Below are 25,000 nucleotides of genomic sequence, written 5' to 3'. Positions count from 1 at the left end.
ATTGTAATGGTTCTATTTCTTTTCTTAAAGTTTTATCCTTATTATCATATATATCATTTTGTTTATCTAAATAATTACTGTTATCTTCTAAAATATTTTCTTTGTCATAATTATATGATTCGTCAAATAATTCTATCAAATCATTTCTTGTATCTAAATGGTATGTATCGTTATAACTATTAATAATATTATTATTATTATTATTGTTAATATTATACATATCTATTATATCATCTCCTTCGTCATCCTCCAAATCTAGATCACTTTCATTATCCGTTTCAAATTCTTTATCCAAATCTATAAAATTGTTATCATTAATTTCCACAAATTCATTATTAATATTTAAGGAATTGTTCCTATTTAAGGATGTTTCATGCTCATTTTTATTTTTTATTTCTAATGGTTCAATAAATGTATTTGTTTTCATACTTGGTAATAATTCATTTTTCTCCACTTCATTATTTTCTGTAGTACAATATACATCTTCCTTTATTTGTCCGTCATAATTATTACTGTTATGTGTTGTCTCCACATTGGAGAAATGGACCTGATTTTTCATATTATATAACATGATATTATTTTTACAATATTTTAAAAATTCTTCATGTTCACTACATTTGAAATTAATAAAACGATATATATTTGATGTGAAATTTAAATAGGACTGAGCAAAAGTAAAAAATTTGGTTAAGAAATATGGAGCTCTCTTAATATCTTCAAAAAAGTTAATATCAGGAAAATAATTATATCCATGTACTTTTATACAAGAACTATTTTCTTTCCATATATAATCACTATCGTCTATACATATAGATACACTACGATATGTAGGTAATATTTTATTTAAATGTTTCAAGCTATTTAAACAATCCTTTCTAGAAAATACTCTATTTCCAAAAAATTTCCTAAGGGGATCTAATAAAAATAAACATGATTTTGCATGTTCTAATGTCCCCATAGTATATAAATATATTTCATATTTTTCACTCATTGTTCTTAAAAATTCAATTACTCCTGGTCTTAGTTTATAGTAAATAATATAAGCTCCTTTTTGATATTTTACATTTGTTTTTAGAATACTAGATTCTAATTTTTCAATTTTCCTTTTAATCTGATTGTCATTAAAATCTTCATAGTGTATATATTTCCCTTTATGTTTTAATAAATTTATGGTATTTACCTTTTCTAAAAATTCACAATAATTTTGATATGACGCTTTTATATCTTCAATTTTGGGGTACATTTCGATTGAGTTTTTATTTTTACAAAAGTGGGGATATATTATGTCTTCATTGATTAGGGCATCATCCTCTTTATTACTATTATTATTGTAATTATTATTATTATTGTAATTATTATTATTATTGTAATTATTATTATTATTGTAATTATTATTATTATTGTAATTATTATTATTATTATTATTATTATTATTATTCACATTTATATTTATATTTTGCATATCATTTCTATCCATATAATTTTGTGTATTCTCATGTTCAATCTTATTTTTATTATTCATAGACAAAATTTTTTCATTATTCAATTTACATACAAGGGGAGAAGCTTTCTTATTTTTTGTGTTCGATTTTGTATCATCCGAATTGCTGGCATTAGATACTACTTGGGCATTTAATTCTTCTATATAATTTATTTCATTTTCTAAAATACCATTATTAATATCCGTAGTAATATTTATTATATCACTATTCACATTAACCGATAATAAAGAAAATGATGCATGTAAAAGTGTATTATCTAAATCTAGAACTAAGCAAAGTTTTTTTTTATTTATAATGGTTCTCATTCTTTCTTTTTCTAAATCAATGGCTTTATCAGTATTTATATATAATTCATTTTGTCCAGGTAAGAAACTAGGAGTAACAAAATATTTTTGTTCTTCACTTTTATTAATTTCTTCTTGATTTAAAAGACAATTTGTACAAATTCCTGAGAATATTATTTCATGATTACATTTGACATCTATAACTTCACATAATAATTCATTTTCATTATTAATATATATATATTCTTGATTATCATCATTTTTTAAAATATTTATTTTCCCATTATTATTACTTCTTAAAACAATAGGATTATTTTTTATTTCGAAATTTTTTCTATTATTTAAAATAAAATTTATTACATTTTTCTTTTCATTATATTTTGAATCCAAACTAATAACATTTGTATCCTCTTTTTTTTTCACATTATTATTTTTATGATCACTCTGCACATCATTATCATTAATAATGTTCTTGTTCTTATCATCATTTGTAAGTATATTTTTATCCTTTATAAAATCATTATTATTCTCATTATGATTATTATTATCTGGCGAAGAATTATTTTCTTCCGTTTTATTAGAGTCGTCATGTAAATTATTTATATTTTGATTAAAAGTAGTTGAATTAATATCCTTTACAATATGTTCATCTTTTAAACATATCTGTTTATTATTTATTTCATTGTAATTATCTTGTTTAAATAATATATCATTTCCTTTTTTATTCTCAATATTATTATTATCAACATTATTCTTGTTATTATTATTTTCGTCTTTAATGTATTCTTCCTTAATAGAAGGTTCCACCTCCTGATTCTCCTCTCCCGTGAATACTTCTTTATTCTCTTCAATTATAAAAGCTATAATCTGATTAGAACTAACCATTGAATTATTATCCACAGTCCATTTTAATTTACAAGGTAGTCTTATACCTTTCGGTAAATATATATTTTTCATATCCATAATTAAAAGAAAAAGTATAATTTCATACAATATCTTAAATTTATTAACAAAAATAAATATATAAACGAGATAAGCTAAAACAAAAAAAAAAATAAAAAAAAAATAAAAAAAAATAAAAAAAATATATATATATATATCAACTTATTAAATGTTAAGAATCATATTTAAATCACAATTTAATAATATTAAAAAAGAAAAAAAAAAAAAAAAAAAAGAGGAGAAAAAATTAACAAAGGGTTGACACAAATGAAAAAGGTTAAGAAGGAAGAATGAAAGAAAAAGCAGGAAATTAAAAAGATATAATTAACATAAAAGCTGTTACATAGTGAAAAATGAAAAATAAAAAATATTGAACAAATATATATATATATATATATATATATATATATATATATATATATTTTATTATAATTGAAAAGTGTAAAATATTGATGTATGTTTTGTGTATAAATTGTATTTATTTTATAATGTATAAATGTTCCAAAAAAAAAAAATTAGTAATATAAAATAAAATGAAATAATTAGGTTTCACATAGTTATTTTGTAAAATATATTATGTTTCACAAAATTTTCAAAATATTAAAAATATATATATATATATATATATATATTTATTATTTTTGTATATTAATTTGTTTGTCAAATCTTGTACAAAAATTAATCATATTCTAAGTATACATTAAAAATAAAATATATTTTTTAAAAAAATATAATATAATATATATTATATATATGTATACAAATAATTTATTTATTTAATTATTTATTTATTCTTTATATTATAATATCAAAAAAATGTGTAAAATTTTCTTCTGTTTCTTTTAATATTTTCCTGTTTGCATAATATTTAATATTTGTTATTGTATTTTCGTAATTTTTGAAGTGTTCTGTTATGCTATTTTGTACTATATATATAAATATATGTGTATATTTTTTTTTTTTTTTTACGACATTATGGTTTTATAAAATATTTTATTTTTCAATTATATCTAATTTGGTTTATCATTCAAATATATATCTGTTTTTAATATAATAAAGTGAAAAAATTTATAAGTGTGTTTATTAAACATTAGTGCAATTTTAATCCATTCTACTTACGAGTTTTTTTTTTTTTTTTTTGATTATATCAAAGGTGATATTTATTATTTATTCTAATTTATATATATGTGTAATATATATATATATATATATATATATATATATATAAAATATTTGCTGGATCCACATCTAATAATATATAAATATATAAAGATTTAAATAAAAAAAAATAAACTAAATACTTCAAAAAATGTTTATTCAAGTGCCTCTCATTTCCTTTGGCGTATGACTTTGTTAGATTTATATAATATTTTTTTGTAACATACATAAATTAAGAAGAATTCATTTTATTAATATTATAAACTAGACATACATATATTAAAAATATATAATAAAAATACACATGTAAAAGAAATATATATATATATATAGAGGAATAAATAAAAAGTCATATTTATACTTATATAATAATATCTTTATATTTATACAATAATATATCTATATATTGCTTCCTCATCATTAATATGAAATATTTACATATAAAATTAAAAAGGTCACAAATTAATGCAACGACAAAAAATATATGTATATATATATATATATATATATATGTATTTATTTATTTATTTTATTTTATTTTATTCTATTTTTGTAATAATATTTATATTTAATATGTATAATAATTTATACTAAAGTATGGTTGATATTTTCTGAATAACATACTTTTTTATTTATATCATATAATAAAAATAAATTTTCAAAAATTCAAACGTTATTATTATATAGTTTAAAATATAGAATATAATAAAATATCGGTCTGATTTTTTTTTTTTTTTTTTTTTTTTTTTTCTTTCTATGGTTATATAAAGAAAGAACTAATTTATATGGAAAAACATTAAAAATAGATGGTGGTTTAATATATAAATGTATAATATTAGTAGAAATATATATAATAAAATTTATTTATTTATTTATTTATTTATTTATTTATATATTTGTTTTGCCCTTGTACAGGATATATTTATTATATACTTTTCTTCTCTTTTTGATGATAAAAAAAAATATTAATTTATTATATGTACCATTATTAAAAAAAAATATATAGAAATCCTTTTGTTATATATAATATAAATTAATACATGTATAATGTATACCATAAAATGAATAATATTATTATATATATATTATAAATAATATATAAATCATAAGGGCACAATAGAAATATATATATATAATATAATATATAATATATAATATAATATAATATAAATAATAATGTATTTATTATTTATTTATTTTTTATGTATGCATATTCTTTTTTCTCTCATTGTAAGTTATATTATATTATATATATATATATATATATATATATTATAATATTTTGAATTATGATACATTCAATTTTTTTCATGCCTTCATTTTTAAATAAATACAATTTTTATAAACGTTCTTTTAATATTATAATAATATATAATAAATACATTTATTATATGGTCATCACCTTCACCTAAATATTAGTAGAAATACAATATCAGATGAGAATTTTCTTATTTTGTTTTATTTTTTTATATATTTTTCAAATTGTGAATAGATAAAAATTTGAATAAGATATATTTTTCGAATTCATTTTTTCTTTTTCCTTTTTTAATATGTTATCTACATATTTGTATGATGAATTGAAATAGAAAAGAAAAGAAAAGAAAAAAAATAAAATAATAAATAAAAAAAAAAAAAAACAATTATAAGTAAATATATATATATATATATATATAATACAATATTTTATATATACATAATAATATAATAGAAAAAATATTTCATTTATATAAATAGGTTAATTATGTAGATATCTTTTTTTTGCAGATTTAATGATCCCATTTATTAAAAAAAAAATATATATAAAAATATAATCACCTATCATTATATATATTTTTACTTTATATATATTTATATATATATATATATATATATATATATATTTTTTTTTTTATTTTTTTTATTATTTTTTATTTTTTTAAAATGGAAGGAGAGGAATATGACAAGATTTTGGTATTGAATTTCGGTTCTCAATACTTCCATTTGATTGTAAAAAGATTAAACAATATAAAAATATTTAGTGAAACTAAAGATTATGGTGTTGAATTAAAAGATATTAAGGATATGAATATAAAAGGTGTTATATTATCTGGTGGTCCATATTCAGTAACAGAGGCTGGTTCTCCACATTTAAAGAAAGAAGTGTTTGAATATTTTTTAGAAAAGAAGATTCCAATTTTTGGTATATGTTATGGTATGCAAGAGATAGCAGTACAGATGAATGGTGAGGTTAAGAAATCTAAGACATCCGAATATGGATGTACTGATGTAAACATATTAAGAAATGATAATATTAATAATATAACATATTGTAGAAATTTTGGTGATAGTTCATCTGCTATGGATTTATATTCTAATTATAAATTAATGAATGAGACTTGTTGTTTATTTGAAAATATTAAAAGTGACATTACAACGGTTTGGATGAATCATAATGATGAAGTTACAAAAATTCCAGAAAATTTTTATTTAGTTAGCTCAAGTGAAAATTGTTTAATATGTTCTATATATAATAAAGAATATAATATATATGGTGTTCAATATCATCCAGAGGTGTATGAATCATTAGATGGAGAATTAATGTTTTATAACTTTGCTTATAATATATGTAAATGTAAAAAACAATTTGATCCAATACGTTATCATGAATTAGAATTAAAAAATATTGAGAAATATAAACATGATCATTATGTTATAGCAGCCATGTCTGGAGGTATAGATAGTACTGTTGCTGCTGCATATACACATAAAATTTTTAAAGAACGATTTTTTGGTATTTTCATAGATAATGGATTATTAAGAAAAAATGAAGCGGAAAATGTTTATACCTTTTTAAAATCTACATTTCCTGATATGAATATAACAAAAATTGATGCTTCTGAAAATTTCCTATCAAATCTACAAGGAGTTACAGATCCAGAACAAAAAAGGAAAATTATAGGGAAATTATTTATTGAAGAATTTGAAAAGGCAGTAAATAATATTGATATAGATATAAACAAAACATTTTTATTACAAGGTACTCTATATCCAGATATTATTGAAAGTAAATGTTCAAAAAATTTATCAGATACTATTAAAACTCATCATAATGTAGGAGGCTTACCAAAAAATTTAAAATTTAAATTGTTTGAACCTTTCAAATATTTATTTAAAGATGATGTTAAAACATTATCTAGAGAATTAAATTTACCAGAAGAAATTACTAATAGACATCCTTTCCCAGGACCTGGATTAGCGATCAGAGTTATTGGAGAAATAAATAAACACAAATTAAATATATTAAGAGAAGTTGATGATATTTTTATAAACGATTTAAAACAATATGGATTATATAATCAAATCAGTCAAGCTTTTGCTGTACTTTTATCATCAAAATCTGTAGGTGTAAGAGGTGATGCAAGGTCATATGATTATGTTTGTGTTCTTAGAGCTGTCAAAACATCATCTTTTATGACAGCAAATTGGTATCAAATACCTTATGATATTCTCGATAAAATAACTACTAGAATATTGAGTGAAGTAAAGGGCGTCAACAGAATATTATATGATGTATCATCAAAACCACCAGCAACGATTGAATTCGAATGAAATAGAACAAATATAAACAAATAAATAATCAAACAATAAAAAAAAAAAAAAAAAAAAAAAAAAACATACACATATATATATATATATATATATATATATATATATATATATATATATACATACATATATATTTTTTTTTTTTTATATGTGACAGGTACATGATTTTTATTTATCCCCATATTATCAATACAAATGCATTAATTTTTATATACCATTATATATTACGTAATAAATATTTTGTAATTTATTATAAAAAAAAAATTATTTTCTATTTTTATTTTTTTTACATATTTTACAATTTTGAATTATTAAGAATAAAACTCCAATTTTGTTTTACCCTTATATTAAATATAATTACATTTTTCGCAAGATGAAATGTTACAACGTGACGTATTTTTTTTAAGATGCATATAGTTATCTCTCGAAGTATAAAAAAAAATAAAAATAAAATAAAATAATAAATATATTCCCCATAAAATTTTGAATATATTACAACTTAAATAAATAAACATACATACATATATATAATTATATATATGTTCACTTGTATAATGAAGGAAGACATATATAATTTTATGGAAAAAAATAAAATATAATATAATATAATAAAATAAAATATCGTCACATATAGCTCCATTTAAATATATTTTTTTATTGTATATTTTATATAACACATTGTCGATCCATTTTTTTTATTCTTTTAATCAATTATATAATATAATTATGGAGACTACTAATCATCATTATCCATCATCGTATTAATAACATATTAAATGTATCATGTCCTCTCCACAAATTTTTAAAAATATATATCTAAATATTACTCCTTCCATATAAATTAAAATAATATAAAAAAATAAAAAGGGTATATACATAATACATACATATATATAGATATATATATATATATATATATATATGAACATCTTATAAGCAATAAGTATACATTTAAATTTTTTGTAATATTTAAATATTTTTAAAATATCACTCTAATTTTTTTTTCTTTTTTTTTTAATAAAGTACATATAAATTACCTAATAATGTAATATATTTATTTTATAAAAACTAAAGAAATATATATCTTAATATTTATTTTAATTATTTTAATAAAAAAAATAAAATATATATATTTATTAATACATATTATAACATAATATTTATAGATAGATCAAGAATAAAATATTATTTTATTTTTTATACATTTATTTATTTTTATTTATTATGTTATTATAATTATCTTATTATATAAATATATATTTTTTTTTATGCATTAATTATTTATAAGAGCATAATCGTTGTATTTTAATTTTTTCTGTGGTTATGAATTGTTCTTTTTTTTTTTTTTTTTTTTTAATTCACCTGTGAAAATTTAAATATTTTAATATAATTTTTTTGTTTTTGAATGACTATTTTATAAAGATTTATATACATATTAGAATATATCTACAAAGCATAATATAGTGTATATACATATATGTATATTTGTTTATTTTTATGTTTAATTTTATTGTGTTGTTATTTGTCCAAAAAATATATATATATATATATATATATATATATATATATGTATGTATATATATATTGGTTAATACTCTTAACAAGGTAAACCATAAAAGAAAAATTAAAATTGTAAAGTAAATATACATATAAATATAAACAAATTCTTTTTAATGTGTTTATCATATGAAAAGGGAGAAAATTCTTTATAAAATACTCATATTATTCATATATTAAAATATAGTTATAATTTTTTTAACATATATGTTTAATTATATTTCATTTATTATTTTATTATTTTATTTATTTGTTCATTTATTATTTTTTTTTTTTTCTTTTTAATTCTTTAACTTTCATAATTAAAACTATTTAGTTAAATATAGAAATTATAGTGTAGCTCATGCATAATTAATCATTACATACATTTTCTATGTACATTTGATTAAATAATAATTTAATTTCATATTTATTATAATTTTATTAAAAAAAAATGGAAAATATAAAAAATGAACAGGTTATGAAATTCCTAGAACTGTGGAATATATTTAAGAAACCCCAGTATTTAATTGATGAGACAATAGAAATATTAAAAAAAAACGATGAAGAAGAATTAAAATGTTTGTTTTTAAAAAGATTAAATTTTGGTACAGCTGGATTAAGAGGTAAAATGTGTGTAGGTTTTAATGCCATGAATGTAGTTACTATAATGCAAACAACACAAGGATTATGTTCATATTTAATAAATACATATGGTTTAAATTTATGTAAAAATAGAGGTATAATTTTTGGATTCGATGGTAGATATCATTCTGAATCTTTTGCTCATGTAGCTGCTTCTGTTTGTTTATCTAAAGGATTTAGAGTGTACTTATTTGCACAAACAGTTGCTACACCTATATTATGTTATTCAAATTTAAAAAAGAATTGTTTATGTGGTGTTATGGTCACTGCTTCTCACAACCCTAAATTAGATAATGGTTATAAAGTGTATGCATCTAATGGAGCTCAGATAATCCCACCAGTTGATAAAAATATTTCGAATTGTATATTAAATAATTTAGAACCTTGGAAAGATGCATATGAATATTTAAATGAGAATTTCTATTTAAAAGATACATCATTAGTTGAAGATATATATTTTGAAATGTATGATTCTTTTATGGATGATTTAAAACATGAATTTAATTTTAATTGTTATAGAAATTCACGTACAAAACTAGCTATTGTATATTCACCTATGCATGGTATTGGTAGAAAATTTGTACAAGGTATTATGCATGTAGTAGGTTTTAATAATTTACTTACCGTTCCACAACAAGCATTACCTGATTCAGATTTTTCAACAGTATCATTTCCTAATCCAGAAGAAAAAGGAGCATTAGATATGTCAATGGAACTAGCTGATAAGGTATGTAGTCCTATAGTAGTAGCTAATGATCCTGATGCAGATAGATTTGCTTGTGCAGAGAAATTTAATAATAAATGGAAAGTTTTTTCTGGTGATGAATTAGGAATAATTTTTGCTTATCATTTAATGAAACAATATGAAAAAAAAAACATTGATAAATCGAAACATGTTTTTCTATGTACAGTTGTGTGTTCAAGGATGCTAAAAAAATTATGTGAAAAATATGGTTATAAATATGATGAAACACTCACAGGATTTAAATGGATAATAAATAAAGCTATAGAATACAATGAACAAAATTATACCATTTTATATTGTTATGAAGAAGCTTTAGGACATGCTCTAACACGACATGTTAAAGATAAATGTGGTATATCTGCATTAGGTTATTGGATAGAAATTGCAGTATACTTATATGAAAATAATTTAACATTTCATCAATATTTAGAAACTATTAGAGAAGAAATAGGCTATTTTGTAAATAATAATGGTTATTATATTGTACTTGATTCTAACGATATTGTAAGTATATTCAATGAATTTAGATCTAACGGTTTATATAAAACGAATTTAGGTTCATACAAAATTATACATATTAGAGATTTAACAACAGGATATGATTCTACTACTGCAGATAAAAAATCATTAATCGCACCTACACCAGATTCTCAAAATATTACCATACATTTTGAAAATACAGCCATTCTAACTATTAGGGCAAGTGGTACAGAACCAAAAGTAAAATGGTATGCAGAAATCTCTAGAGATACATATGAACAAGCCAAAAAAGAGATAGATCAACTAATAGATGAAGTTATGCCTATGTTTATGCAACCAAATAAATATAACGTAAAGAAATCATAAATAATAAAATTTAGAAATAAAATACTATATTTTGCTAAATCCAAATCAAAGGGATAAACTAAAAAAGCATAATCAGTTTATATGTTTTATCCCTTATACATGATTATTCTAATATATGCATACACACAAATGTGAATATACATACATATAACAATATATATATATATATATATACATATATATATTTTTTTTTTTTTTCATGTTATAATTGCATAATGTATTTTATTATAAACCATTAAAGTTATGGAAATAATAATACTCATAATTATGAATATATATATGTATAAATTTACCTTAATTTTAAAATTTGCACTTTTAAAAAAAAGCAAAAATGTAAACCCATTTTTACAATAATTTAAATTATATATATATATATATATATATGTGTAGTAATAATTATAGTGTATACATATATATATATATATGTGTAGTAATAATTATAGTGTATACATATATATATATATATATGTAGTAATAATTATAGTGTATACATATATATATATATATATATATATATATGCAGTAATAATTATAGTGTATACATATATATATATATATATATATATATATATATGAAGCTAATCACTCTTTTTACATTCAGAAAAAAAAAAATTTTTTTTTTCTTATTAATCTTTCTAATTTTATGCTATAATAATTTTGAAAACAACAAAAAAACATCTTTATATAACAGCACATAATGTTAGTAATTTGATCCTTTTAATTTTTAATTACGTAGGAAATATTAATTATTACAATCAAAAAAAAAAAAATAAAAAAAAAATAAATAAATAAATATGTATATATATATTTAATATATAGCTCGTTTATATTTGATATACGCGAAGGAAGAAGAAAAAAAAATAATAAATGTTGAAATAAAAAGGAATCCTCTTTATATACAATATATTGTGATAATTAAAAAAAAAAAAATGATTTTTAATTTATTATTATTATAATAAATAAATTAAAACTTTAAACACTAAGTATAATATGATAATATAAATATATAAAAATATATATATATTTATATATATATAACATTTATATAATATATATTAATCCGGGTTTCTTGTTTCTTTGCTTTTTTTTGCTTCTATATTGAGGTCGAGATGGATATGATTTCATTAAATATTAATTATAAAATCATAAGAAAAATGAAAAAGAAATTGAACTTTATAAATAACATTATAATATTTTCATATATATAATATATTATATATAAGTTACATATAATATTTTTAATATCTTTAATATTTTTAATACACATATATATAATATATATAAGATAATAAATTATATATATATATATATAATATATATTATCCATATAATGTAGAGTAAAAAAAAAAAATGTAATATATAAGGGCATATTTAAAAAAAAAAAAATAAAATGAAATAAATTAATTGGAATATATATATATATATATATATATAATATAATATGCATTTATTTATAGTATTATTTTTTCTTTCCTCCGTTTTGTTTGAATTTCATAATTTTTAGATATATGTAATAGGAAATAGATAGTTAATATCTGAAATAGGTTTATGATCTCTTCATTTTAGGATATAATAAATATTCTATATTATCATATATTAATAATTAAAATACAAAATAAATATTTTTATAAAAATAATAACATCCTTATAAGAAAAATACATAATTATAATTAAAAAATATATATTAATAAATATATAATTTTTTTTTTTTTTTTTTTTTTTTTTTTTTTTTTTTTTTTTCTTCTTTCCTTTTTCTTCATTAAAGTATATTATTAAAATTTTTAAAGTATAAAATTTTAAATTATTTTATATTTTTTATATAAAAAACTTATATTTAAAATTTATACAAATTTTAATATAAACTTTCACCACACCAAAAACCAAAAATATATATTTAATTCATAATATTAAAGAAAATATATTTTTCTTTGTATATATTATTACTATATATTTATATAATATTAGGTATGTATATATATATATATATATATATATAATATATGTTCTATATATAATAATATGTCATAAAAGAAATATATTTTTATATAAACAGAATCATATATTAATACTTAATAAAAGTAATATCATATTTTGTATACATCATAATATATTAGGTTACATATTCTTTAAATTACATTTAAATATTAAAATTTCTTTTTTTCTTTTTTTTGCATATCTTAACTTACTTTAGAAAATGCCAATACCAAATAAGTAAAAAAATAAAATGAATTTATAAAAGGAAATATTATATATATTATGATGTAAAATATGAATTTTATATACATATATATTAGTTTATATATGTAAGAGTATATATATAATCATATATATATATATATATACATATATATATATATATATATATATATATATATATATATATATATATATATGTGTGTGTGTGTATTAATTTTATAGTCCAGGAGCTGGTGAAAATGCCTTTGATCCCGTTTTCGTAAAGGATGACGATGGTTATGACCTTGATTCTTTTATGATCCCTGCACATTATAAAGTAGAATAAAAATGAAATATTTAAGTTTTTGTTCTTGAACCATGATATACGAATTTCTTATATATATAAGAAATATGTTTATACTATAAAATATTCACACATATATATATATATATATATATATATATATATATAAATATATATATATATATTTAACAATACACATATAAAAGTATTCTTATATAAGAATATGTGTATTAAACAATACACATATAAAAATATTTCTAAATTAGGACATGTATACATATATATATATGTGTATATATTACAATACTTATGTAATATGCCCAATTTTATTTTTATGTACCTAATTAAATTTTGTTTATTTTTGTAGAAATATCTTACCAAGGTCTTAGTTCCAAATGGTGTCATAAAAAACCGTATTGAGAAATTGGCTTATGATATTAAAAAGGTGTACAACAATGAAGAGTTTCATATTCTTTGTTTGTTGAAAGGTTCTCGTGGTTTTTTCACTGCTCTCTTAAAGCATTTAAGTAGAATACATAATTATAGTGCCGTTGAGACGTCCAAACCATTATTTGGAGAACACTACGTACGTGTGAAATCCTATTGTAATGACCAATCAACAGGTACATTAGAAATTGTAAGTGAAGATTTATCTTGTTTAAAAGGAAAACATGTATTAATTGTTGAAGATATTATTGATACTGGTAAAACATTAGTAAAGTTTTGTGAATACTTAAAGAAATTTGAAATAAAAACCGTTGCCATCGCTTGTCTTTTTATTAAAAGAACACCTTTGTGGAATGGTTTTAAAGCTGATTTCGTTGGATTCTCAATTCCTGATCACTTTGTTGTTGGTTATAGTTTAGACTATAATGAAATTTTCAGAGATCTTGACCATTGTTGTTTGGTTAATGATGAGGGAAAAAAGAAATATAAAGCAACTTCATTATAAATACATTTATTGAAGTGATCAAAAATGTCACAACCTTTCTATTTATATCAATTTAAAAAAAAAAAAAAAAAAAAAAAAAAATAGAGAAGAAAATATCTGTACCAAAAATATATATATATATATGTATATATATATTTTATGTACATGTTATATATATTTATATATAACTTATAATGAACGTGAACTATATAAAAAAAAAAAAAAAAAAAAAAAAAGAGAGCATTTTTAATTGTTCATTAAAGTAAATGTAATTTTTAAAAACTGCATTAAAGAATTAATACGTGTTTTCCTTTATAATGTTTTAAAACTTATTACACATAAATAATTTGCATCTTTTAATTATACGTGACATATAAAATAAAATGAAATAAAATACTTAAAGTTTTTTCGAAGTCTATTAGTATCATTCGTTCAATTTATAGGTTTTAATTTTTTTTCATCCATTTAAAAAAAATAAAATTTTTCTTTTTTCACATGTTTATTATATATATATATATGGTTTTTTTTTAAAAGAAAAATACCATGTCTAATAATATAATATATTACAACAAAGGACATATATATATATATATATATATATATATACAATTAAGGGATCTTTTTTTTTTTTTTTTTTTTTTATCATCATTATAAAATATTTATTATATAAGGATGTAGGAATAAATAATATCCTTTCGAACAAAATTTTTTTTTTTTTCATCTTATGATAGTTTATTTAATTTTATTTTTGTTCATTAATACAAATTTGATAAATATAGTTCATAATTTTATATTGACTAAACAAAATTTTACCATATATTATATATGTTAATATTTACTAAATAGTCAAGATTAAAAATGTTATATAAAAAAAATATATATAAACACAAAAAAAAAAAAAATATACATATATAAATATATAAATATATATTTATATATATAATATAATTTTATGTGTAATGATATACTAATTTTTAATAAATGACTCTTTTATTATATATAATAATTTGTAACAAGTTTTACATCAAGACTATAAATAAAAACTTTAACATATAATCTTATTATAATATAGGATTAATAAAACAAATATTATATAATTATTAATGTTATATAAATTTTTTTTAAAAAATAATATTTCCTTGTACACATATGTATTTGTTCATTCTATTAAATTTTAATATATATATATATATATAATATACTAACCGCGTTTGTCCTAACCAGACATTTTTTTTTTCTTTTTTTGAAAACTGGAATACATATTTTTTTAATAACTTATATATAATATGATATAATCGAATAATATATTTTTGTCACATTGAAATTATTATGAATGAAAAATAAAATAAAAAAAATAAATTATATATATTACATATATAATGTTTAACATATATGCATAATTACATACAAATGTAAATTATTTTATACATTTATATTATACTTTTATTTTTTTTGTGTAAACAAAATAAACATTTGCTTATATATATTGACTTATAGCATTGTATTATTTTTTACTACGGTTATTTATGAATATTTTCTGTTTAAAAAAAAAAAAATTATATAATACATATAAATATATATATATATATATTTACATATTTTGAAAAATATATTTGTACATTTATATATTTAATGGAAACAATAATTAAATAAGAGTGCATGAAAAAGGAAATTTCTTTTTCTTTTTCCTTTTTTATTTTTTTTGTATATTCATCAATCATGAATTAATAAATGTGTCAAATAATGTAAAAAATATTAATATAAATTTATATGTATATATGTGTATATATATAAACAAATAATTATATATTATATATATATATATATATATATATATATGTATAATATATGTAATATTATGAACCCCATGACTATAAATTAAATATAAAAGGAAAAAAGAAAATAAATAAATCAATATATATATATATATATATATATATATATTTTTCCATATATATACAATGTCTCTACATAAAGAAATTTGTAACTACATTGTAAAATTCAGCTCCAAGCCTGTTCAGAGGTTAGGATATGAACCACCTAAAAAAAAGAGAAGTATATTAAGAGAATTATATCATAAATTAATATTTCCATATTATTTTAAATTTATAAGAGCACCATATGAGAGATGGCAATTTTGTGCCACCACTAAATTTTTAAGAGAGCATGGTATAACAAATGAAATATAAAAAAAAATATAAAATGTGGCAATATACATAATATATATATATATATATTTATATTTATGTATTACCTTTTAACATATTAATCCTTTATATCTTTAATTTTATTTAAAATAATTTTGATCAATAAAAAGACGCGCTTCTATCTATTATACACATATATATATATATATATATATATATATAATTAATTTCTCTTCAATATAATTTTTTTTTTTTTTTTTTTTTTTTTTTTTTTTTTTTTGTAGGATTAATGTATGATGATATGTACAGTGATAAAGATCCAGTTATTGAAAGAGCTATATCCTTATTACCGAAAGATATACAAACAAGGAGATATAGAAGGATGTTAAGAGGAACACACATAAATTATTTAAGACTTTTTTTACATCCTTCAGAACAAAATTATGATCCATATATACCATACCTCGCACCATATATAGAAGAAGCTAAATTTCAATTACAAGAAGAAGAAGAATTATTAGGTTATCATCCATACGATAGAAGACTGTATTCAGGTGGTACCACAGGATTTGGTGATTTAGAACCTGGATTACATTTTTTAGTTTCTATTCCTAACTTGTATGGAGCAGCCATACCTCATTCCAAAAAAAAATAATAAAATAAAATAAATTCAAACTTATTTATTTATTAATTCATTTTATTTTCTTCCTATTATTGTACATATAGTATTCTTTCAAATATAATATTATCAACATAAAAAACAGAAAAACAAAAAAAAAAAAAAAAAAAAAAAAAAAACTTAAAAAATTAAATATATATATAAAAAAATACATATATGTATATGTGCATATATGGTTTTATTTATTTAGAAGTAATGGGGAAAAAATTATATATTTTAATTTCCCTTTTTTTTTTTTTTTTTTTTTTTTTTTTTTACAATTTAATATATAAACATATATTTCTTTTTTAATGTTAAAGAGTTTTAAAAAAAAACAACACCCAAAATATACATATATATATATATGTGTATTTTAAATAATTTTTAGATATGTAATAATTATAATAATAATAAAATAAAAAATATATCAAATATATGATATATATAAAACATTATCATATGCTTATTTAAAATTATCAATTAAAATGTTAAAAAAAATTACATGTATATATATATATATATATATATATAATTGCTATCATTTTATAAATAGACAAAAAAAAAAATAATAAATTAAAAAGTATATTCATATATATTTATATATAATAATCATTTTTCTTGTGAATAAATAAATTTGTTTATTTTTGAATTAAAGACAATTAAAGTCATAGAAAATTTTTCTAAGTTGAAATAAATATTCTGACATTCTACAGCTATATCTTTTAAGTATATATTTTTATTATCAACTTTAATATATTGAGAAGATAATTTGGACTCGGGTATGAATTCTATGAGTTTCATGACGTGAGAGCAGGCGATTTTTAGAAAGCTCGAAGCTTTTTCCTACAAAATGGAAAATATATATATATATATATATATGTTGTTATTTACATATATTATTTTAATTAATAGTAATGAAATATAAATTTACACATACATATATATATATATATATATATATATATATATATATATATTTTTCTTATTGTGTTACCATTGCATTATTTGTTGATAAGATTTCATCTGTTAATGTTTTGTAGGAAGGAATAAAATGTCCTTCTTTATCATGAGTACCATATTCTAATAAATTTTCTTTATTAATTTTTTTTTCTGGTGGTATCGTGTCATCTTTTTTGTGTTTATTATTTTCTCCTTCTTGTTTTTTTTCGTTAACATGATTTTGTTCATCTGTTTTTTTATCGTTATTATGGTTTTCTTCTTCTTTTTTATTTTCTACATTATTATTGTTGTTATTAATTACTTCTTCTTGTTTTTTTTCATTGTTATGGTTTTGTTCTTCATTTTTTTTTTCATTGTTATTGTTATCATTATTATCTTTATTTACATTTTGATTGTTTTCTTTGTTTTCTTTATTTTCTTCTTCGTTTTCTTTACCTAGCATGAGAAAACTGTATTCCTTTTTTTTTTCCTCATCATTTGTTATGTGGCGCTTAATATGATGTCCGTTTTTTTTTTTCTTCGAATAATTACATTTAAAGGTATCAACATTTTCTGACCATATATGCACAAGAAAAATAACAAATAACACAAAAAATCTTTTCATTGTTTAAAGGATAGAAATGTGAATAATAATAAGTTTAATAAATAAGTAAATAAAAAAAAAAAGTACATACATACAAACATATATATATGTATATATATATATATATATATATATATATAATTCTTGTTATATTATAGGTTAGACATATTTTTGTTTGTGTAATTATATCTATGGACGTTAAAATGTATCGACCGGAATGACTGAATATCTTTCTTAATATTATATGCAGATTTTTTTTTTTTTTATAAATATATATTTCATAGGAAAAATATTATCATTATATATATATATATATACATACATATATATATTTTTTTAATTATTTACATTTGAAAAAAAAAAAAAAAAAGTTATAATTCATGTCCAAATTTTTATGTGTATATATAGTCTATATTTTTACGATTAAATATATATATTTTTTTGTAGTAATAAAAAGAATTTAGAAAGTGGACTGTGTTAACAAATGGAGGGTGATTGTATAACATTTAAAAAAAAAAAAAGAAAAAAAAAAAAAATTAATAAAGTTTAACTATATTTTTAATTTAGAAGATATACGTGCAATTGTTCTATTTAGAATATACGTATATATATATATATATATATATATATATATATAAATGTGTATATTTATTTTTATATTATTTTATTTTTTGTGTGTACTTCTAAAATGAAAATTCTCAATATTTTTTTATTTTTCTAAAATACTGTACAAAGGTGCATAAAAAGTGGGGCATATAAATTTATGTACCAAATTTTTAACCTTTCGAAAGGTAAAGGAAATTTGTTAAGAAGTAAGAAACCCATAGAAAAAAAAAAAAAGGAAAAGGAAGAAGTGTAAAGGAACTAAAAATGTTTTATATGTATATTATATGTTTCACATTTAAGAATATTTATTTATTTATAATTTTTTTTTTTTTTTTTTTTTTAATTAATTTACAATTTGTCGTATAATTAATATAATAACTGAAAAATTAATTAAATGTTATGCAAAAGAAAAAAAGAAAATTTTCAAACCTACATAATATTACATATATATATATATATATGTATATATGTTTATGTGTAGATGATTTAACTGGTTAATTAATTAAGCTTTTATATATATATATATATATATATTATATAAATATTTATGGTATATTTTTGAAAAAGTCGATTTTTATCTCAATAAAGTTATTATTCTTTTTAAAAAATGATAAAATAATGTAGAGATCAATAAAAAAGAGATAAAAGAAAAATATATGACTCCTATTTCTTGTGGTTATTTTATAATTTTGATGAAAAATTTCCCCATCTTTTTAAAAGCATAAGAATATGTTTACAGAAAACTGTAAAATATAATATATATATAAATATATATATATATATATATATATTTTTTTTTTTATTAAAGATTTTATTTTTCCATATTTACCTTTTTAAAGTATGTCATAATGAGCTATATGAATAATTTCCAGCGAGTTATATACGCATCAAGGTTTATGCGAGTTTTCGGTAGGATAAATTAAAAAAAATGAAAAAAAAAAAAATATATCTATATCTATATATATTTATTTATTTATTCATTTTAACATTATGACGCTTTGTTCTTTTTGTGTTTAAGTTTATTTATTCCTTTATGTGAAACACATAATATGTATGAACAATATTTTTTAATAACATATAGGGATATATAAAATATTTTGTATTAAATCGTAATAATATATATAAATAAAAATATATTATATATATATATATATATATATATATATATATATTTTTTTTTTTTTTTTTTTTTTTTTTGTTTATCTTTCTAGGGAAGTTCAAGAGAGCACAACTAAGGGAAAAGCCACAGAGGAAGATAGGTCCCTTTTGTAATCCCGTAAAACGGCTAGTTAGATTAAAAGAAAAGGAAAGATTATTTTGTGAAATTGGTTTGCCTCGTATGATTCCAAGGGCTAAGGTTAGAGAGTCTGAAAAATTATTAGAAGTTATTGAAGCTCCAAAAGTAAAGAAAGAAGTTTTAGAGAGAAGACTAGAATTTTTATTATCTAACGAAAGTGTATATCAACAATTATATAATAAAATGTATAATGGTATAACACCTTATCAATGTGAATTATATATGTGGGAAAGACAAATGAGAGATTTAAGAAAAGTTTATCGAGCTCAATATTTACATAAATTAAGTGAAGTTACAAATGAAGAAAGAGAGAAACAATTAAAATTATTGTTACAAACAAAAGAGGATAAAAGAAAAAGAAGACAAGAAATTCGAGAAAGAATATTACAAGATAAAAAAAGAAGAGCTATATTAAAAGATAGATTATGTTTAGAAAAAAAAGTTACACAATCCATTTTATTTAAAAGACAATCAAATAGAAAAAAAAAAAATATATATTGGTTAATGAAATTACAACAAAAAAGTACATATTTAAATGAACTAGATTTTAAAAATAAAATAGAACAAACGAATCAAGAAAACGATCCTTTATTTAATCGTAATATTTCCGTAAGTAGTTTATATAAAAATTTAGGATATCAAACAAAAGAAGATAAAAATGAAAATACGAAAGTTTTTAAAGTAGATAAAGTTTATAGAAAATTATTAGAGGATTCTTTTGAATTTCTTGAAGAAGATGAAGAACAATATGAACAAAATTTTGTAGAAAATATAAATGATCCAAATCATGTTTCACATAAACAAAGAGCTCATATTTTATATTCCTCTTTTACAAATGAAGAGAAAATTAAACTTCTAGATGATAAAATTGCAATACTTACAAAAACAATTGAACAAAAATCATTTTCTAAAGAAGTACAAAATAATGATCTTATGTTTTATATACAATTAAAGGATAAGTTAGAGGCGTCCAAACAAGCTTTTCTTGAAAAAAATTATTTAAAAGATGTTCAAAAGGTACAATAATTATGATAAAGCAACAAATTATATCTTTTGTACATTCTTATTCAAATGTCTCAAAAGGGTGTATCTATATATATATATATATATATATATATATATTTATTTATTTATTTATATTATATTATATACTTAATAATAACTAACACAAACACCCCCGATGAATATATGCATTAAATATATAGAATTATAAAAATTCAAAAATGTATTTCTCTACATATAATTTTAAATTAAAATGATTATATAAAACAATTCCACATTTGGAATAATGACATTATATACACCTATTTTTTTATATTTATTTGTATATATTTATACATATATATTTATATGTATATATTAATTTGAATTTTTTTTTTTTTTTGTATATATAAATAATTCATTTTCTTGTTAATCTATAAATATTTCAAATGTGCGCTTTAGCAACCTATTCATTCTAAGAAAAAATTATATTTTTTCTTTTTTGTGACATAACTTGTCAAGAATAAATTTTCGCAGAAAAAAAAAAAAAAATAAAAAAAAAAAAAAAACAGGTTTAAATCATGGAATTATTTAAAAATATTAGAAATATTATATATTTTAAAAATGTTACTTTTTGAAAAAATAAAAAAATAAGATATATGTATAATCATTTTAAAAATAAGATGATATATTCTATTTAATGAGAATATATAGAAGAAAATCAAACAAAAATATACCATCTAAATAATAAAACACAAAACAAAAAAATAAAAAAAATAAAAAATTAACAAAATTTTGGGATAAACTAAAATTAATTTTTTTTTTTTTTTTTTTTAATTAACATTATATATATATATATATATATATAAACAAAACATATTTACAACATGACTTATACTTTGAAATTAAAATATGGGATAGATCATTTACACACACAAAAAAAAAAAAAAAGAAAAGGTTAAAATAATATACGTTAAAAGGATTTATACAAAAACAAGAACAAATATATATATATATATATATATAGAAACAACAATTTTATGATGGAATGTATTTAAACTGACACACAAAAAAAATAAAATAATATAATCACAAATATATATTCAACCTCATTTTAACTGCGTTACTTCGTTTTTTTTTTTCTTTTTGGATTTTTTATTATTTATCAAATCTAACAAATTAATACTGACTGGCCCAGATCCTATGCTTAAATTTTCGTCATTTTTTTTCTCCATCTGTATTTTATTGTCATTAACTTCACATTTCTTTTTAGCTATTTCAAGAAAACTTCTTTTTGGTAATTCTTCATTTTTTTCATTTGAATTATTTATATCTACATTGCTACGAGGAGATATGCTATTACTTTTGTTTCCTGCATGTTTTTTTTTTTTTTTTTTTTTTGAAGACTCATTCACACTATTTTTATTCTCCATGTACTTTGAATGTTCATTTGATTCTTTTTTAATTTTTAAATGGTCGAGATCTATCATTCTCTTTAATAATAAATTTTCATCGGTAAGGGAATTATTTTCTTTATACATTTGTTCAGGTAAATATTCGTATGAGTGTTGAGTTACATATTTATATGACTGTCCGGGTAAATAAACATTTGAATTTTCATTGCTGTGTTCATAAGAGTGTTGTTCGTATAATTCTCCATGCAAATATTTTTCTTCTTCTTCTTTTGAATATCTATATAAAATAATGGGAAACAAAAATATATGAAAAAAAAAGAATACACTAAATATATATATATATATATATATATAAATGTGTCGTATGCGGACATATAATAACATGATGATAGCATATAAATAGGAGAGATTACTATAAATTCAATCATCATATATTTGTTACTATATATATATATTTTTTTTTTTTTGAATACCTTGTTATGCTGGAGCTTAAATAATTTTCTGTATTGGTCATTACAATTTTGTTGCTAGTTAAATTCCAATAATTTTTTTCTTTTCTGTTAATTTCTTCATCCTAGGGAAAAAAAAAAAAAAAAAAATTAAATATAATATAATATAATCATTATATTAAGTACAATATTTTTTGTATACATCTTTTTATATTTATACATTATTTTAATTTAAAAAATATACATATAAATGCAATATTATTTCATCTTTATTTTTCTTACTGCTAAAAGTTTCAAGTACTTTTCTTCCTTCATTTTTCTTTTCATAATATTGTGATGTTTATTTTTTTGTACAGCTATTTCTTTCTACAAAATATAAATGGTTATATAAAACATATAAACAAGATATTAAAGAACAAAAAAAAAAATAAAAATAAAAATAAAAATAAAAAGAAATATTTAATTAAACTTACTGAAAAATGTTCCTTTGTTCTATTGGACAACAAATCATCTAAATAAAATATATATATAAACATATATATATATATATATATATGTAAAATTTTATCTTTTATATAATTTCAGTTATTAATAGATTTAACCTATATTGATGGAAACAAATAAGACATTAACACCAAGAGGCAAGTGCGATAATATTGCATATCTATAAAAAAAAAAAAAAAAAAAAAAAAAAAATAATAATAATAATAATAATATATACATATATATATTTATTCATATAAATATTCATTTATATACACATTTCATTTTTCTTTTATTCCTTCCTATTTATTAATATAAAATTCTCGAATTACCTTTTTCTTATTTTCTCATCTAGTTCGAATGATTCAATATGGGTTATTTCTTTATTGCATAAAAACTTGGGGAGCCTGTTCATATCCTGATCGTATTCATAAAACAGTAAACTAAAGAAACAAGTGAAAAAAAAATTTAAATATAACAATAATAAATGAAAAATAGGAAAAAAATGAAAGATATAAAAAAAACCCATAAATATGTAATAACATTTATTATATATCAATTAAATGAGTGCGTGTATATAAATGTTTATAACTACTTCAAAATAAATGGATCTAGGAATATGCACTGGCCGTCAATGCACTGATAAAAATATATTTCTAAAATAAAAGATTCATTTTTATCCATGTAAAATGCTACATACCACAAAAATAAAAACATATAAATACTGACCACAAATGGGTATATATATATATACATATATATATAAAA

At 18.6% G+C, this 25,000-nt stretch overlaps 8 protein-coding genes across 8 annotated transcripts in view; 5 read left to right on the top strand and 3 right to left on the bottom strand.

Annotated features, from left to right (window-relative positions):
* PF3D7_1012700 (NLI interacting factor-like phosphatase, putative) overlaps positions 1 to 2,749 on the bottom strand; it is a gene marked incomplete at both ends in the record, with an annotated part of 4,577 nt that extends 1,828 nt beyond the window's left edge. Inside the window, one exon of the mRNA XM_001347373.1 lies at positions 1 to 2,749. This exon is cut by the window's left edge and continues 1,272 nt beyond it. Coding sequence (XP_001347409.1) covers positions 1 to 2,749 — 2,749 coding nt within the window.
* A 3,057-nt stretch (positions 2,750 to 5,806) lies between these two features.
* PF3D7_1012600 (GMP synthase [glutamine-hydrolyzing]) lies at positions 5,807 to 7,474 on the top strand (the record flags this gene model as incomplete). The annotated part of the gene is made up of 1 exon (XM_001347372.1): positions 5,807 to 7,474. One exon carries the CDS (start codon positions 5,807 to 5,809, stop codon positions 7,472 to 7,474), a length of 1,668 nt encoding a protein of 555 aa, XP_001347408.1.
* Positions 7,475 to 9,461: 1,987 nt separating this feature from the next.
* PF3D7_1012500 (phosphoglucomutase, putative) lies at positions 9,462 to 11,243 on the top strand (the record flags this gene model as incomplete). The annotated part of the gene is made up of 1 exon (XM_001347371.1): positions 9,462 to 11,243. One exon carries the CDS (start codon positions 9,462 to 9,464, stop codon positions 11,241 to 11,243), a length of 1,782 nt encoding a protein of 593 aa, XP_001347407.1.
* Positions 11,244 to 13,437: 2,194 nt separating this feature from the next.
* Positions 13,438 to 14,674, top strand: PF3D7_1012400 (hypoxanthine-guanine phosphoribosyltransferase; the record flags this gene model as incomplete). Its single annotated transcript, XM_001347370.1, has 3 exons — positions 13,438 to 13,454; positions 13,662 to 13,755; positions 14,090 to 14,674. 3 exons carry the CDS (start codon positions 13,438 to 13,440, stop codon positions 14,672 to 14,674), a joined length of 696 nt encoding a protein of 231 aa, XP_001347406.1.
* Positions 14,675 to 16,614: 1,940 nt separating this feature from the next.
* PF3D7_1012300 (cytochrome b-c1 complex subunit 7, putative) lies at positions 16,615 to 17,455 on the top strand (the record flags this gene model as incomplete). The annotated part of the gene is made up of 2 exons (XM_001347369.1): positions 16,615 to 16,822; positions 17,085 to 17,455. The coding sequence occupies 2 exons, from the start codon at positions 16,615 to 16,617 to the stop codon at positions 17,453 to 17,455; spliced, it is 579 nt and encodes a 192-aa protein (XP_001347405.1).
* Positions 17,456 to 18,067: 612 nt separating this feature from the next.
* On the bottom strand, positions 18,068 to 19,022 carry PF3D7_1012200 (rhoptry associated adhesin; the record flags this gene model as incomplete). The annotated part of the gene is made up of 2 exons (XM_001347368.1): positions 18,068 to 18,301; positions 18,453 to 19,022. 2 exons carry the CDS (start codon positions 19,020 to 19,022, stop codon positions 18,068 to 18,070), a joined length of 804 nt encoding a protein of 267 aa, XP_001347404.1.
* Positions 19,023 to 20,464: 1,442 nt separating this feature from the next.
* PF3D7_1012100 (conserved protein, unknown function) lies at positions 20,465 to 21,930 on the top strand (the record flags this gene model as incomplete). The annotated part of the gene is made up of 2 exons (XM_001347367.1): positions 20,465 to 20,516; positions 20,819 to 21,930. 2 exons carry the CDS (start codon positions 20,465 to 20,467, stop codon positions 21,928 to 21,930), a joined length of 1,164 nt encoding a protein of 387 aa, XP_001347403.1.
* A 1,064-nt stretch (positions 21,931 to 22,994) lies between these two features.
* PF3D7_1012000 (RING zinc finger protein, putative) overlaps positions 22,995 to 25,000 on the bottom strand; it is a gene marked incomplete at both ends in the record, with an annotated part of 3,514 nt that continues 1,508 nt past the window's right edge. Inside the window, 7 exons of the mRNA XM_001347366.2 lie at positions 22,995 to 23,577; positions 23,774 to 23,874; positions 24,032 to 24,115; positions 24,223 to 24,260; positions 24,352 to 24,413; positions 24,565 to 24,675; positions 24,828 to 24,888. Coding sequence (XP_001347402.2) covers positions 22,995 to 23,577; positions 23,774 to 23,874; positions 24,032 to 24,115; positions 24,223 to 24,260; positions 24,352 to 24,413; positions 24,565 to 24,675; positions 24,828 to 24,888 — 1,040 coding nt within the window. The remainder of the gene's footprint in view (positions 23,578 to 23,773; positions 23,875 to 24,031; positions 24,116 to 24,222; positions 24,261 to 24,351; positions 24,414 to 24,564; positions 24,676 to 24,827; positions 24,889 to 25,000) is intronic.

Source organism: Plasmodium falciparum (genome assembly GCF_000002765.6).
Source record: "Plasmodium falciparum 3D7 genome assembly, chromosome: 10".
Lineage (NCBI taxonomy): Eukaryota > Apicomplexa > Aconoidasida > Haemosporida > Plasmodiidae > Plasmodium > Plasmodium falciparum.
This window is presented reverse-complemented; position numbering and strand designations above follow the sequence as displayed.